The sequence below is a fragment of the Periplaneta americana genome, chromosome 3, assembly GCF_040183065.1.
Source record: "Periplaneta americana isolate PAMFEO1 chromosome 3, P.americana_PAMFEO1_priV1, whole genome shotgun sequence".
NCBI lineage: Eukaryota > Metazoa > Arthropoda > Insecta > Blattodea > Blattidae > Periplaneta > Periplaneta americana.
The window spans coordinates 8,688,748-8,706,371 of NC_091119.1; the positions used below are offsets into that span (position 1 = coordinate 8,688,748).

Below are 17,624 nucleotides of genomic sequence, written 5' to 3' on the forward strand. Positions count from 1 at the left end.
TAGGATGCAGCAATGACGAAATTTTGGCTGGTCCCATTCCCGCAACAAATTAAAACAGGAATGCATGAGCAAAGAAGGGTACTCTCAGTGACTCAGGAGAAGACGAGAGCAGACTGAGGAGGAAGGGATGTGAACAGATAACGTACGACAACACGTCAATATTTGTACTTCAGTAAGCGGAAACATTAGGTCTCCTTCTGTTCAACTTTGCTTTAATTTCCATACGCATTGTTACTCATGTTTCCTGTACAGTAATAACCTGGCTACTGGGATGCTTATCTGAGCGATGTTTATAATAATCAACAGCGATAGTCAAGAAGGACACATTCTTTCCACTTGTCTTCTCCTGAGTAACGGACAGTATGTCGTACTGCGCTTATGGACCCTGGACTCTTTTAAAAGCATGGGAGACTTCCTTAGCTCAGTCTCATTGGCCATCAGCACCTCTAGCATGGTCACATAACTCTCAGTTGTTGAATATTGTTTGTTTCTTTCTAGGCACCTGAAATTACATCAGCTGGTACGAATCATCTGTCCAGTAATTCATGCACAAAAGTAGCAAGTTCTCCAGAAAAAAGAAACATATTTCCTAAACCAATTGGAAGTCCACGTGCAGCAGGGATACCACAGATGGGTCTTCGTGTTGGCAGCCCTCATAGAGATGCGTCACCAAAAACTGGTTCTGTACTTCACAGGGCTGCAATCTTTGAATCTTCAAATACTAGCCCAACAAAAAAGGGTGGAAAGGACCCGGCTGAACTGCCTGTATCTGAAAGAATGGCTTTATTTGAGCGCAATAAAGGTAAAGCTTTGGTTCCCAAAGCTGCGTTTTCGATGCCAGTGCCGGCCAAGTATCTTGGAGGCAGTAATGAGACAGACAAAACACACAAAAATGACACTGTGAAGGCAACTGCAGCAGGAAAGGGGAACCGGTTTGTAGACAACATGGTGGCACAGTTGGAGAAGCCTGTTACAGCTCAAGGACAGAGTGGAGATACGACCAAAAAAGTGATGCCATTCAAAAAATCGCCAGGAGAGGACAGCAAAGCTGTGGAAAATGTGCCAAAAATGGACATCAAACCGAGTATTGCTGAAGAGGTCGCTGCATCAGGTTTTAGGAATGGTAAGTTTGATGTTATACAATTTTGTTTCATTAACATAAAAGTATGATTCTTAGTTCCTAAATTGAGCTAAAATTTTCTTTCAAATATTTAATTTAGATTTCTTCCAAAAAAAATTAATGTGAACAAGAAAGATGTATTTAGTAGTAAAATTCTTTGTTTATAAAGGCAACATCAAATTAATTTGTATATTCAAGACTTTAAATTTCAATAAGATTACACATAAAATAAAATTAATAAAAAGTAGAATAGAATTAAACGAAAATGTGAGCATGGAAAAGAATGTTGTAACTGTAATTTATATTGAGTTAAATTTAATATGTCAAGTGTGTTTACATGTATGATGCAAGATGTATACATAAGCAAATAACTTGCTGACAAGCATGTAGCAGGAATTTAGACTGACCTACTGTACGCACTGAAAAATACCGGGTCAGCTATTACAGTGTGCTGGCTATAATATGTCAACAACTGCTAACCTGGATGCAGTGTGATGACACGGAATAATTAGTTAATATACATAAGTGTATCTATCACTAACCATAAATATGAAGGTTATAGAATAAATTTAGATGTTAAAGTAAAAAAGAATAATTGTTTTAAAAATATTTATGGTAGTGAATTGTGAAAAGAAGCAGATAAATAAGGTTTAAAGTCTTAATGGTTATTATGATTGGTTTAAACATGCACTAAAACCAGACGTAAGTGCAAGTTTGAACCATTAAATTATTGAGATTTGCGATAAATTAATTAGTTTAGGATTTTTTTTTTTTTTTTTTTTTTTTTTTTTTTTTTGTGAACTAATATCAATAAATCTATCACTATCACTAATTTAGATTTCTGGAATTAATTTCAAATCTTATACAAGGGAACTGTGAATGAACTTATGTCGAAACCTCTCCTCAAACTTCGCACATAGACCTCCTGGGCAGATAGATAAATACAAAAAAAAATTACTTTCCATACTAATTGTAAGATTATGAAATTGAAACTTGAATAAGGGATTATCAAAAAATTGAGTAGCCCTGGCCTTGAATAAATAAGGCTTATTGTTTTCTTACATAATTAAAAATCTTTAGGTTCTGTCTCTCTAAAGAATAACATTAGTCTTCAAAAGTTATGCTTCATGTGATATCGTTAGAAACAGCACTCAAACAATTTCACTGTGTATGCTGAGGTATGTTAGACTATTGAATCAGTGAAAGAATCGGTGCAAGGCAGATTTTTAATTTGAGAAAATTAATTAGTTACATGGTCTGCCTGACCGAAATAACCTGGAAGAAGTTTATTTTTAAGGATGATTTTATCTAAGAAATTTACTGCACTGTTACTGTATAAATGGTAAAGTTGGAAATTCCTCCCCTCCCTCACCATTGATAAAATTACATTTCCTATGTGTTAGTACAGTAAAACCCCGATTATCTGTCACCCTGTTAACCGATTGATGGATTATCCAACTATCTTCTTTCTCGCCCTCCTTTTTTTTTTTTTTTTTATTTATTTATTTTTTTTTTCTTTGCTACAGAAACAACATATGAAGTACTATTGTATGATATATTAGTACCAGTACGTGTTTTTTTCTAGAGAGTGTTATTACAAGCCTTGACACTTACACAGCATGGTCTACTGTTGGAGTACAACTTCTGTCCGTACTGTACAATTTCTACTGTATGTAAAATATGTTCCTTGAGTGCCAAAACAAAACGTGTTGTGCTAAGTACCGAAAAAAGTGCAAATAATTGAGTTGTTTGGGGAAAGAAAAACTGTGGCTCATCTCACATCAGAATACGAGATTGATGTTGCAATTTTGCGAAAAATTAATAAAAATCAACAATAAAATGTATATATATCTACAACACGAGACATGTACTATTCCTATCTTTCCACTGGCATCCCTGCCCCTTAAAAACCAGTCGTTGACAACCAGACAAATGAGAGAAATACTGATTCACTACTTAGCGTGTTAAACACAAGAGCACAGACGAAATTAAAAAAGTTCAACTACTATCCACTTAATTTACAAAAATATTTTATGATATGGATTATTCGATTTTTTCGATTAACCATTCAGTTCACCCCCTTCATTACCACGGATAATAGAGGTTCTACTGTACAACTTTCGTTTGAATAATTGTACCAAGTGTGTTTTAATAGAACATTTTATTTTCTTAGATATTCCAGCAAGATCTAGTAAAGCCTTAGCAAAACTATTCGAAAAAGGGAATGCTATCACATCAGACAATGATATACTTAAGAATGTGCAGACTGAACGACAGAAGGAGATGGAGATGCTGTTGAATCGCTGGAACAAGAACAAACAGCTCTCATCAGGAGATGAAAACACAGATACTACAGCTAAAATTAAAGAACAAAAGCCACCAGTGAAACAGGTAATGGCAACATAGTATTAATACTTGAGTCAAAGATGGTGTGTTGTGAAGCAGTCAGTTTGTTCAGAGTGTTTATGGTTGAAAACTGACAATGTAATGTGGTTAAAAAATGTGCTGGTTATATATACAGGGAAACCTCTCATTTACAGACATCGAAGGGACATAACAATCTGTCTGCATCTGGGAGGTGTCCGTTATTGGGAGGGAGGCTCCCCAATCTAACAGTAAATTTATAATATGCATTATGTACCCCTTCACGCTTTAAATGAAATGTATTACTGTAGTTTAATTATAAATACAGTCCACTACAGTAAATTCTTTGCAAGTTTGAACTACAATAGATAAGATCGAAAAAGGAAAATATAGTACTGTGCTATGCAATTTTATTCTAGGCCTACAGTTGTGCAGTACTGTAATTTAAGTTTTTAACTTAACCTTTACGTTATGGTGCCACGTCTCTCGAAACAGAACAACTGATTGAAGTGAAGAGAATAATCCTACTAACCTTATCATGTGTCGAATACAATTTCACGATCGTGGAAACCTTGGACCCATCGGACAGGTTAAATTTTATGACTTTTTTTTATCCACACGCTTCCAGCTAACAAGGGGTAGGGCTGGGCTAGTGGTAGCCTATGAGACATTTACCGTCTTCTTTTATGTTAAGGAATTTTTGTAAAGTTCTCAAAACTAAATTTTCCATTTTTGTAACACATTAGGTCTTGAAATCCAAGTTCTGTCCGCAGTCAGGAGGTAAAGCAAGCTTTAGTACTGTGAAACAGCTGTCCGTGTCCGTGTCTGAGAGTGTCCGTAAACGAGAGTTAAATTTATCATTATTTCTATATTATTTCAGTTGGGACATAAAAATCTGTCCATATATGAGGAGTGTCCGTATCTTGGGGGTGTCCGTAAGGAGAGGTTTCACTGCATTGTTGAATTCATTTGATTTGTTTTTTCAACATTTCTGCTTGCTTTATATTCTGTCATTTGGTTTAAGCTTGTTTCTCGAGATTGCAATTTTATTGAGTTTCCTAATATATCATGTTATTATATTCTGTTTAACACTTTGAGCTACCGTAATGTATTAAGAATGGTGCATTTATAATCTAAATAGAATGCTTTGTCTCAGTATTGTTGTAAAATAGTGGGTGTTTCAAACAAAAGTGAAATGACAGAACTCTTAAGTAGCTAATCTCGAGAACTTGTGTGTACTTGGGGAGAATATTGCGAAAGATTGTAAATATAGCGGTTCACTTTCTGTAATAAACGTACTAGATTTTGTTGCAATTGTTCTCATTTAGAACGTAGAAAGAGATTAAAAAAAATCTCTGAAAGTAACCTGCCCTACCTATTGTAAAATACCATAATTTTTTTTGTTCGCTTTAAATAGACAGTATGAGTAAGTAATTTACCTGAAAGCCAGATTTGCATAGTACGAGTAAAGTTTGTAATTGTGTAAATATATTAATATATGTGGGATACTACTACATTGTGTTCTTTCCTTCCCCTTCCAAATATGTATATGTTACTGTAAATGTACGGAGACCAGTAAATCTTAGAATTTACCGGTATAACCTAACATTTACCATTACAGTGCGGTAAAACCCTGAAATATCTTATTAGATGTATACATTTTGAACTTTTACCAAGAGATGTTGGTAAATCTGAGGATTTACAGATCAGCTGTGGTAAAATCGTATTAAAGAAATAAAAAGAATCTTTACTAAAATTTGCCGTTCTTCACACTTCTACATATCTATTTCCAATTCATCTTTTATTGTTGTTTTAGGATCTATTTAAAACAAATAAAAATTACCTCAGCAATGACTGAAATAATTTGTATTTATTTTCAATTTAAGTTATTTAAATATTCTTACATTCTAATGTGAGTATAATAAACAATATTCTATTTTAAAAATAGTGAAAAATATTATAATTTTAACCACTGTTAAAGTATTTCATAGTATTTCATACAAAAATTAACAAAGCCTTTACATCTCCTCAAAGAGTCTAGGTCCACAAATAAAATAAAACAAACATTATGAAGCACTTTTTTGTTGAACACTTTTTAAACATTTACACTTTTTGAACCCTTGTCCTCCAACGAAAGATAATTGGCCAACTACTTCCCGTACACTAATTCCTTCTTTTCCTAATTCTCCAATGCTGATAAAATTTTCTTTACACAATATAAATTGGTTCCTAGAATACAATGACTTCAGTTTGCCAGCTTTGGTACCAAGTTGATAAAACTCATCTTAAATATTTATGATCACTGCTATTATTGATTTTGCGTCAATTTTTGCATCCGGTACTTTGATTCTCACATTCTATCCGACTAAAAATTTTGTAATTTTGTTACAAGTAGCTGCTTTCATTTTCTTCGCTTGCATTTCAAGACCTTCTTTGGCAGCCTCTCGGAATCGCCTCACCCCTGCAAACATGTCTGAATGTGCACAACGAAGGCAGCATTCTTCGTTCTGGATTCTTCAATCTAGCTTTTACCAGCTCACATCGGTAAATCCTGAGATTTACCAACATTTCTTGGTAAAAGTTTAAAATGTATGCATCTAATAAGATGTTTTGGGATTTTACCGCAATATAACGGTAAATGTTAGATTATACCGGTAAATTCTAACATTTGTACATTTTCGGTAACATATATATATAGACACACACACACACACACATTATAGACTTATTTAATAAGACTACCATTAGGATCTGTTGATTTGGGAAGAACATTGACAAAGTTGTAACCAAACCGCCTGCTGTTGAAAGAAGACAATTTCAACTTTCATCATAAACTTCCACATATTCTATGTATACCTGTAAGATTTGACAACACTGATGCTGTTAAAGTTCAATTCTAATCAGCACTTTTTAAGTAACAGCAGAGAGAAGATTTGTTAGTATTGTATATTCTTATATCTTGAAGTGTACATTATTATATCATATAAAATATGCAGAGTAGCATTGAAGGCAATCAATTTATAAACAGATTTACGTATATGTTTGGAATTATTTGTTATATTAACAATATTATTGCAGTACAAAATGTCTTACTTAAATAAATACAAACAGAGTGTGACAGGATTATCTATCTTGGAATCTTGAAAGTTCATTTTTCTACAATATGATTTCTATTTTACGCATTTTCTTTTTCCTGTGACTTCCAGGAACATTATTATATCTTATTCAGAAGTCGAAGGCTCACACAGATTAACTTTAAATTTATGTCTATCATTTAATCTCAGGAGTCTTCGGGACCTCCATGCCCTCCGCCTTTACCAACACCTGCAGATTTATCACCAGCACAAATAAAGAACAGGGCTGCACAATTATCTCCAGTCAAGCCTCGCCAAGATCCTTGTGTGTCAGCAGCAAAACAGTCTCCTCAGAAAACTACTCCTTCCTCGAAATCTCCTAAAATTAATTTGTCTTCAGAAAAGAAGCATAAAGGTTTGTATGTGTTCTGTAAGTTTGAAACAGGTTAAATATTTATTATTGCTAAAACATCTTTTATCTCTTCCAGTTGTTACTTTAAATGAAACCACTTCACTCTTCCTAGATCTGTACCTTATTTCACTAAGGGTGGGTGTTCAATTTTGCAATTTTCCGATTCTTAATAAGAAAAGGCTTCTCTGTCAGATCACAAAAGCTGGTAGTCCAACCCCCAGTAGTTCGCGAGAATCTGTTTGTATAAGGTCTGAAGTCAATGTTTTTCTTGGAGCTCTAAGAGCAAATGTGGACTTCCAACTTCAGAATTCACAATAATGTTATTTCATGGACAGCCACCTTCATGGTTAAGTTTTCGTGTTCATAAGGTGGTATAGTCCACAATTTCATTTCATTTTTTGCCTTTCCTGAAAACCTCATAATTGTGACAGTTATGATAATTGTGAAATAAGGTATGGAGATACATACTGAAAGTTACTTTTTAACAGTATTGTGAAAGTCTATTGTCTAATTAAACTTCTATTGAGAGATGAGTCGCCAATTTTGTCTTCTACGAAAAATATTCTTGTTAATGTTGTTGTTTTCTAATGCCAGGCGTTTGACAATAAAGTCATTTGCCCCCTTGCACTCCAATATTTTTCAAAGATATTATCATGGCCAGCCACTGAAGCACAGATTTTGAGGTGTTCCGAATCCATTTCTTGGTTTGAGTTGCACAATGGGCAGTTAGGGGACTGATATATTCCAATTCTATACAGGTGTTTAGCCAAACAATCATGGCCTGTTGCCAATCTAAATGCAGCTACAGACGATTTTCGTGGTAAATCGGGAATTACCTGTGGAGAGACTTCCATTTTTTCCCTTGAGATTGTGTTATCAAATTTTGTTTGTTGAAGTCTAAGTATGTAGATTTAATAAATCTTTTCACAGAGTAATACGTAGATTTAGTAACAGATCTGTAAGTAGCAGTGCTGCCCTTCTTTGCTAAAGCATCCGCATTCTCGTTTCCCAGGATTCCACAATGGGATGGTATCCATTGGAATACAATTCTTTTATTGAGTGATATTAATTGAGAAAGCATTTTAGTTATTTCTGCTGTTTGAGATGAAGGTGTGTGTTTAGAGATGATTGATAGAATAGCTGCTTTGGAGTCTGACAATATAACTGTTCTCTGGAGATCAATGATCCATCGGTGTATAAATGAAGCCAGTTTTGTGGAGGGTACCTAATATTAATTGTCTTAATATTTCAGTGTTTACTTCTGATTTCAGTATTTCTTCTGTTAAATTTAGATTATATTCTATATTTAATAGAGTTAAAGGGTTTGGTTTAATTTGTAAGTTTTCTTTTAAATTCGAGATATTGATTTTCTGTTTTAATTCTTGAACAATGGATATGAAACTTTTTTGAGTTTTCAATCTACAGAGAAGACTGTATGAATGCCAAAGATAAAAAAAGATGTTAATCTTTATCCTCTAGTTGAATGGAATAGTTAATTTATTATATTTTGTAACAGTGTTGTATTCGTAATGGCACAGGGCAAAAGTAACTACATTAAAGAAACCAAGAAGAAAATTCTAGATAAGATTGAACAAAAATTATTAATTTTAAAACAAAATACTGATTTTTCCATTCTTTTAATTTTGGACTTACTTTAGCACGAATTGTATTTGCTCCAGCCTTGATATTTCGTGATATGTTCGTTGAATGTGGAATAATATAACAAATATGATAGTAAGCATTTACATTTATATAATTTAAATGAATTTATTTTTCAGCTCAAAGTACCAATCAGCAGTATGCAGGGTTGACCGATGTGAAGCGGATTAAGGTTAGCCCCCCTAAACCAGGTCGCCTCTATCCTTGTCTGTCAGACATTGAAGCAACAACAGAAACAGAGAGTGAGATGCAAGATGACTGTAACCTGAGGTAAAACAGAATTTAACTTTTCCTAATTAATAACATGTTATTACTTACTTACAAATGGCTTTTGAGGAACCCAGAGGTTCATTGCCGCCCTCACATAAGCCCTCCATCGGTCCCTATCCTGAGCAAGATTAATCCATTCTCTATCATCATATCCCACCTCCCTCAAATCCATTTTAATATTATCCTCCCATGTACGTCTCGGCCTCCCCAAAGGTCTTTTTCCCTTCGGTCTCCCAACTATATGCATTTCTGGATTCACCCATACGTGCTACATGCCCTGCCCATCTCAAATGTCTGGATTTAATGTTCCTAATTATGTCAGGTGAAGAATACAGTGCATGCAGTTCTGCGTTGTATTCCTGTAACTTCATCCCTCTTAGGCCCAAATATTTTCCTAAGAACCTTATTCTCAAACACCCTTAATCTCTGTTCCCCTCTCAAAGTGAGAGTCCAAGTTTCACAACCATACAGAACAACCGGTAATATGACTGTTTTATAAATTCTAACTTTCAGATTTTTTGACAGCAGACTGGATGACAAAAGCTTCTCAACCGAATAATAACAGGCATTTCCCATATTTATTCTGCGTTTAATTTCCTCCCGAGTATCATTTATATTTGTTACTGTTGCTCCCAGATATTTGAACTTCTCCACCTCTTCAAAAGATAAATTTCCAATTTTTATATTTTTATTTCGTACAATATTCTGGTCACGAGTCATAATCATATACTTTGTCTTTTCGGGATTTACTTCCAAACCTATCTCTTTATTTGCTTCAAGTAATATTCCCATGTTTTCCCTAATCGTTTGTGGATTTTCTCCTAAGATATTCACGTCATCCGCATAGACAAGCAGCTGATGTAACCCGTTCAATTCCAAACCCTCTCTGTTATACTGGACTTTCCTAACGGCATACTCTAGAGCAAAGTTAAAAAGTAAAGGTGATAGTGCATCTCCTTGCTTCAGCCCGGAATAACATGTTATTAACATATCATAATCAAAATGTTCAATACTTATATTTGCAGTTTAAAGGGTGAAAGTAATGGTGATATTAGAAGTCTTATCTTTGTTTGGTTATTTTAGTGAAATAGTGAAAACATCCAGTCTTATCAACATTTAAACACTTGTTTATTGACTTTTGTACTTTCTTGGACAAAGTTCACTTCTCATTGAGCTTATTGCCAGTAACTATTTTCAAAAAGATACTTGAAAAAGCATTAGATCCCGTCATCATAGCAACTAGAAAAGTAAAAAAAGAAGAGTTGAATATTTGAGACTGTTAACAAATATTTTCAGATTTTAATGATGTGTAATTAAATGGTCAACTGTAGAAAGTCAATACTAATGTATATTTACTGTTTCTCATCATACATTGTAAAATTTACATTGCATCACTCTTCAAACTATTTGCAGTCTCTCCGATGAAATGGATTCTAGTGGTGGAGAGAAAATGGGAGATACGAGTTTCGGACGAGAAATATTGCAAGCAGCAGGGTTGCACAAGTCTCCAGAAAGCATGAAACAAGGTCGTAGGGCATGTCAGGCCGATAGTAGTGATGATGAGTCAGATACAGAATCTGCTGTGTTGGAAGAGATTGATGACTTCTTGGATGAGGCTCTGGGAGATGATTCAGACTCAGATGCATCACCATCACCGCCAAAGAAAACTAAAGATAACACCCCACAGGTAACAGTTACTGTAAATCTGCATTTTCATTTAGCTTCTGTTACGTTATTAGAGAAAGTAATGATATTTTGTCTGTAAAATAATGAAACTGTTGCGTTTGTCTTATAAACATATTTATGCTCGACCATTATACACCTGGTAGTAGCCCTTTAATGCACCTCATTAAAGTTGTTGTTGTTGTTTTCTAATGCCAGGCGCTTGACAATAAAGTCATTTGACCTCTTGCACTCAAATATTTTTCGAAGATATTATCATGACCAGCCAATGAAGCACAGATTTTGAGGTGTTCCGAATCCATTTTTTGGTTTGAGCTGCACAATGGACAGTTAGGGGACTGATATATTCCAATTCTATGCAAGTGTTTAGCCAAACAATCATGTCATGTTGCCAATCTAAATGCAGCTACAGATGATCTTCATGGTAAATCGGGAATTAACTGTGGATTTTGATGCAGAGAGTTCCATTTTTTCCCTTGAGATTGTGTTATCAAATTTTGTTTGTTGAAGTCTAAGTATGTAGATTTAATAAATCTCTTCACAGAGTAATACGTAGATTTAGTAACAGGTCTGTAAGTAGCAGTGCTGCCCTTCTTTGCTAAAGCATCCGCATTCTCGTTTCCCAGGATTCCACAATGGAATGGTATCCATTGGAATACAATTCTTTTAATGAGTGATATTAATTGAGAGAGCATTTTAGTTATTTCTGCTGTTTGAGATGAAGGTGTGTGTTTAGAGACTATTGATAGTACACCTATTCATTATAAATCAGTTGTTCAGCCAATGAGAAATCACCATTGTACCATTATAAAACCGCAAGTATCAATTATTCTCGGATATGCAATCGAAAGACAATTAGCGAAAAGTCACGGAGGCTGGAAATCCAATACTGTCCCAGAAGATTATGTTCTGTTACTATAATAATTAGCATTAATTATAAATAATATTCAAATAAATTCAATTTGTCATCTCGTTTTTCAATTCTAAATCAATTTCCAGGTTATATCAAGCCTAATGTTCATGTTATTCTCTAGATTATATCAAGGTCAATGACATTCGTGCCTTGGAAAAAATCAATACTTTCGCGTCTGCGCGCATCTCACAATTCAGGTCAGTTCCGCTCACTTACATAACCATAACATGAATACTTATGAATAATTTCAAGTTAGAAATATGGTCGAACATAAAAAGTCGTATGAAACTTGCCTATAATGGTAATTAAGATGCTCGTATGAAAATTATGAAACTCGCTTGCGCTCGTTTCATAAACTAACATACTCGCGTCTTAATTATTACCATTATAGGCTCGTTGCATAATGTACTATTTTCTAACAAAATTTTCAGGACACCTTTCCTTGTACTGTATTGGCACCTTCTTAAAAAAAAAAAAAAAAAAAGCATACTAGTTCATTGAATGTATCCGCCTTTTGTGTCACCTCTAAGACTGCTGGAAGGATTTTAATCAGGTTCTATATTGTAGCCTTACACAAAAAATCTTTCGATAAATTTGATTAACAGCATTTGACTGTAATAGATTCATTATTCGAATATCAAAGTAGCTCAGGGACGCACTATTCACAACTGAATTAAAAAAAAAAAAAAAAAACATACTGCAGAAGAAACAATAATACTAAAACTAATATATCAAATAATAAATGAACTATTTTTCTTCTATTTATGATCTAAATGAAACAATTGAAGTGATATGCTTTTGACTTCTTTCATTGCTGGTGATGAAATGACTTCATAACATTTCAAAAGTTGTTTTAACCTTCATCTTCAGGTGAAAAAAGAGGCAGGCGAGAGAAAGGTTTTCTCCCATTGGGATTGTGTAGGACTGATCTGTAATTACAACAGCACAAAAACGCAAAAATCTTGCACCATACTGAATAATGTTAGAGTCCAAATCATAACAAATAAATTCTGTACTTGATCACATACCAATACAAAAGGTTGTTAAATTAATTGTACATCATTTAATTTATTTTCCCTAGATTGAATGTTTTATAGGACATTTTTTTAGTTATTTTAGGAATATATATGCTATATTGTTTCATATTATACTTGATCTTTCATTATTTAATTTTTACCTTTTTTCCCTTCCAGGAAGGAAAGTACTATTCCAGTCCATCTACGTCTCACTCTCACAGTTTCAAGTATTCGAGAGGTTCTCCAGCTAAAGGACTGGCTACAGATTCCACACCCAAAAATGTTGAACACATTCCTTCTTATGTAGTTGAAGGCAATGAGGAAGTGCCTCTCATGCATACTGTAAGCTTTTATCGTCGTCAGCAGAATATGGTAAGCTCTGAGTTTTAAAGAAAATATATTTTACCTTGCCTTACATGTGTAACATTGTTTATAACTAGAACTGGAAGGGCCCTGGGGTCCACTTAGCTTCCTGTTAATTTGGAAACCAGGTCTTTTCCGAGGGCCAAAGGTGGTCTGTGGTGTCCATCTCCCCACCTCCTTCTAGAGCCGAGATCTTAAAAGCATTGGAGCTCTACCTCCATGATTCCTATGCACCTTCGTTACATATAAAGGATATTGATACCTTTACATGTATCAAGTAGGGACAAGAGTTCAGATTTTTTCCTGCTATTTTCATATCACCATTGCTCTAATATGTGATTATCTTATAATATTTTAGTAGCTGCACTTAAAAGTTATTTAAAAACTAAAGTTTTCCCTAATTATTATTTTGTACCATTTCTTGAAAAACTTGTTTTCTGTGTCTGTCACTATAGTCCCGTTACTCTAATTTCCGGTAGCCAATCGCATTGCAGGTCGGCTACATTTAAATGTGTACATCTTGTGATTCGCTGAAGAAGACGTTATTCATTTCTTAAGGCTCGATAAATACTTAATATAATCGCCCGCCATTTTGGCTCTTTCGTTGGCGTTCGCAGAAAGCACACGAAGACGTTATTTGCTGCTCAATTATTTGCTGAATTACAGTGCGTTTGATTTATTATCATAGGAGCTACGATATGATAATGTTTAACGGTGTGGCAAATAGATTCCTCGTATGGTAGCTCGGCAAAGAAAGAAGAAAAATGACGAACGATACTACCTACCTAGACTTTATAGAGCCTTCACTTCCTAAGATGTAAGCAAAGAGGAGGAGTCAAGCTGGGAATAACAGCGTCGCGACTATAGATTGTGGTTAATTACTAATGACTACTGTACTTGCTTAATGTATACGTAGATGGATGTTGGATATACTGTGTAACACAAAAGTCACTTGGCCAAATAAAATGGATTATTTTATTTGGAAATTATTGCTATCTTTTGTTTATATTTGTGTTTTGTGATTTAATCGTGAAGTAGGTCATGATAAATAACATTGCTACCATTTGTGTTTTGTTTCATTTATTGTATGGAGTTGCTGAAAGCTGAATGAGAGATCATTGAGTTGTAATTGAGGTTTAAAAAAGAGCTCACAATTACTCCTGGACAGTGAGTGGAGCTAGTACTGGTTTGTGGGAATGATCGTAGACCATGGGAAGCTGCAGACGAGTTTCATTGTCGTCATCCAGACATTCCAAAACCATCACACCAGTGTATAGGCAGTTTATTACATAAATTTAGAACAATGTTCAGTGTGCTCAACATGAAACCAAGTGGCTATTGTAAATCATGGCTGTCTTTATGGGACCATATTTTTTTTATGAAAATGTGAACCAGTACACATTTGGCGAACTGTTGTACAGCATTGTAATGGACTTCCTATATGATTTACCACTAAATAAATGGATAAGAATGTGGTTTCAGTTAGATTGGACAACAGCACATCATGCTGTGAATTAGTGAGGAATTAAATAACATGTTTGATGTGCACTGCATTTGAAGAGGTCGACCTGTCATGGCCTCCATGGTCACCAGACCTCAACATCTCTAGGTTTTTTCTTTGGGAATGTGTGAAACAGCATGATTTTCAGACAACCTGCATCTATAGAAGAATAGAAGGATAACTCATGTCATCCAACACATTCCACAAGCAACCTTTATGAGTGACAGAAGAATGTAGGATCGAGCGAGACACTGTCTTCATTTAAATGGGCCACACTTTCAACATTTGTGGCAATGTATTGTGCACTGAGGGCAGTAATCTTTGTATGGAAACCTAGTCATGTTGTTTACTTGAGAGTAATTGAGGACCATTTTTGAAAAACTTCCTAACTGCAAAATTTGCAAAATTGAGATTTTCATGGATTCGTTAACATAAGGCAGGCCTCTACATGATGTTAAAGGTGTCTTAGTAAAATTGAATTATTTTTCTTCATTCCAGTCTGTCAAAATGTGATCGTTTTTTCTGCTATGTGAGAGTTACAGCAGAAATTTGCTTATTACAGTGTTTTGTCTCTCCTGTAAAATTTAGTTTTTTCAGTTAGCAAGTTTTGCAAAAACGCTCCTCAATTGTAACTTTTGTCTTACATGGTATAGGCCTATATTCTAGAATTGTTTCATTTACTTCTTCATCACTTAATGTCTCTTACATCTTCTGTATTTATTTCCTTTAATTAAGAAAACTCTTAATATTAGTTTTTTTTTCTTCAGCAAACTGTATTTTATGTAGTCTCTATATCTTTTATTAAAACATATCATTTGTCTTCTAATTTTCTTAATAGTAATATACATAACTAAATCAATCAATCTTCTTAATGTATCCAGCTGTTTGCTGACAACATAAAGTCCGCTGTAGTCCATTCAGTTGTTTTTCACGAGAAATGAGGGGTATTTTGATCGGTGTTCATTATAGATGCCTGTTGCTAGTAGCCAGAGTTGGGGTGTAGTCAATATATACTGCAGGGCTGTGTCTTCTGCAACTGGTACTGATGATTTTAATTTACTTCTTTTGTGGTTTATGGATGGACATTGTAGAAGAATGTGTTCCAGATCTTCATCATGATTATTACACCACAGACAAGTAGGATTATCAGAAATGTGAAATCGGTGTAGGTACAATTGAGTGACAATGTGACCTGGTCTGGCTCTTGTTAAAAATGTTTGAACATGTCTGGGCAAGTTTTTGTACATTTTCAAGTCATTTGGTTTCTTTTACACAGACTGTAAAATTTTGCCTTTGTCAGAAGAGAGCCAATTGTTGATCCATAGGTTTGTAAAATGAGACTTTACTGAAGCAAAAGCACTGGATAGGGATATCACTTGAAGAGGTCTTGGTTGCAAATATGTTGCCTGTTTTGCAATATTATCGACTTTCTCATTTCCAGGTATACCGCAATGACTATGCCTTGACCAAAACTACTTCCGACTTGACAGCTTATAGAGAAGGGGAGCAGTGTTGTCATGTTGCTGATCTTTCGTGCAAGCGAGCGCGCTGCCGATAGAGTGCAGTAATGAACGGCTGACATGAACAGATACATTTCTAACCAGTTTGTTGAACATTAGGCATTAAAATTTGTGTATATTATTATTTTTATTAGTATATTATAATGTGTTGTTATTATTATTATTATTATTATTATTATTATTATTATTATTATTATTATTATTATCATTAGTAATAGTAGTACCGGTATTGTTCAATATAATACTGTTAGAAAAGTGTCGAAAGGGCTGTAAACTGTAAAAACAGATTTAAATTTAATACGAAGCCTTTACTTTTATGAGTGCCGGTATTCTTCATGTAATATTGCTAGAAAGACGTTAAAAAAATTATAAACTGTAAAAACATTTATGATTAAAAATCCGCACGGCCTTTTTCTTTTCCAATATCGATAACAGTGCTCTTATTAATTTTAACACAAGCAGCAGTTCTCATTACGACTTGCGCCAAATGTAAAAGAGGCCCGCCATTATCTTTTTACCTCTCAAAATACTGTCTTACATAACACATCATTTCTCGCGCTTGACTCTTTAACGGGACACCTTGTACAATATTCTTTGTTCTCGGCCTGCCTTTCCTTCCTTCCGACATTGCACAAGTCACCTGTTTGGAAACTCTCGCAGAAACTATAAAACGCAAACTAGTCACAAACTCCAGCAATAACAACAAAGATAATACGTCTAATCTAATTTAAACACAATAATTATCGATACATTAAAACAATAATACAACTAAATAATATTTTTAATTCACACAAAGCATGCACTAACCAGCTAACTCAAAGTCATTCCGGGCACTGTATTCACCACTAGGCCGTGGTATTCACGTGCAGCTTGTAAACATAAGCACGGCAACACCGTCCCGTTACCATGGTTACGTGTCTCTCGTGATTGGTTGATTTGAATGGTTACCATGGTAACATACTAAAAGCGCCATTTGTCAGGTCGGAAGTAGTTTTGGACAGACTATAAGTATCCGTTGAAATGTTATTTCCTTTTGGAGTTCTTTTAGTTTACTTAGTTGTTTCTGAAGTGGAATAATTCTATGTGCATATATACAGAACTAAATACACATGTAAATTTGTACGCAGTCTTTATTTTGTTTGTAACTTAAAGGTGTTTTCACCAATTGACAGTATAAGTTGTGTTTTTCTGTTGTCAGGCTGTGAAAGGCACCCCTGTTCGTCAGATAACGAGACATCCCGAGCCTGATCCCGGGAAGATTTTGAATACCATGCCAGTCGAAGATGATGTGAGAAGTGTGAGAAATAAAATTTCAGAGCTGGTGGATGAGGTACATATGTTCAGCGATTTAAATTACACTAATTTTGTTAAAGTAGTATGGAAAAATCTTAGTTCATGCATCTTTACCCACTGTATTACCACAATAGTCATATTCAGAAATGCACTGGGAGGAATGGTGAACAGGAAAGAAGTTTGAATTGTGCTTCAAGAGTTGGGCCTTTTTTTTTTTTCTTCTGGGACTACTACTCATTCTCTATATTTAATATTGACTGGAAAGGTAGGCATTCTACATATTAACTGGTATGTGTACTGTGGGGTATTATTGTATGCTTTGTCTAAATTCTTCTCATTTTAAAATACTACATAAATTGGCATACTAAATATATGTATGTATTTATTCACACTGCAAATGGGTAAGTACCCGGTGGCAGTGGTAACTAATTACACT

The 17,624-nt window shown here is 34.5% G+C and overlaps 1 protein-coding gene across 3 annotated transcripts in view; it reads left to right on the top strand.

The window, feature by feature from the left end:
- The window catches only part of scra (anillin, actin binding protein), a 69,679-nt gene that overhangs the window by 19,670 nt on the left and 32,385 nt on the right, over nucleotides 1-17,624 (top strand). For all 3 annotated transcript variants that reach the window (XR_011331191.1, XM_069819973.1, XM_069819974.1), the window contains exons 8-14: nucleotides 499-1,123; nucleotides 3,294-3,511; nucleotides 6,769-6,973; nucleotides 8,749-8,899; nucleotides 10,313-10,586; nucleotides 12,689-12,883; nucleotides 17,094-17,225. Coding sequence is in view for 2 of the 3 variants with exons in the window: in XM_069819973.1 (XP_069676074.1) it covers nucleotides 499-1,123; nucleotides 3,294-3,511; nucleotides 6,769-6,973; nucleotides 8,749-8,899; nucleotides 10,313-10,586; nucleotides 12,689-12,883; nucleotides 17,094-17,225 (1,800 nt within the window). In the remaining variant the exon portion in view is untranslated. The remainder of the gene's footprint in view (nucleotides 1-498; nucleotides 1,124-3,293; nucleotides 3,512-6,768; nucleotides 6,974-8,748; nucleotides 8,900-10,312; nucleotides 10,587-12,688; nucleotides 12,884-17,093; nucleotides 17,226-17,624) is intronic.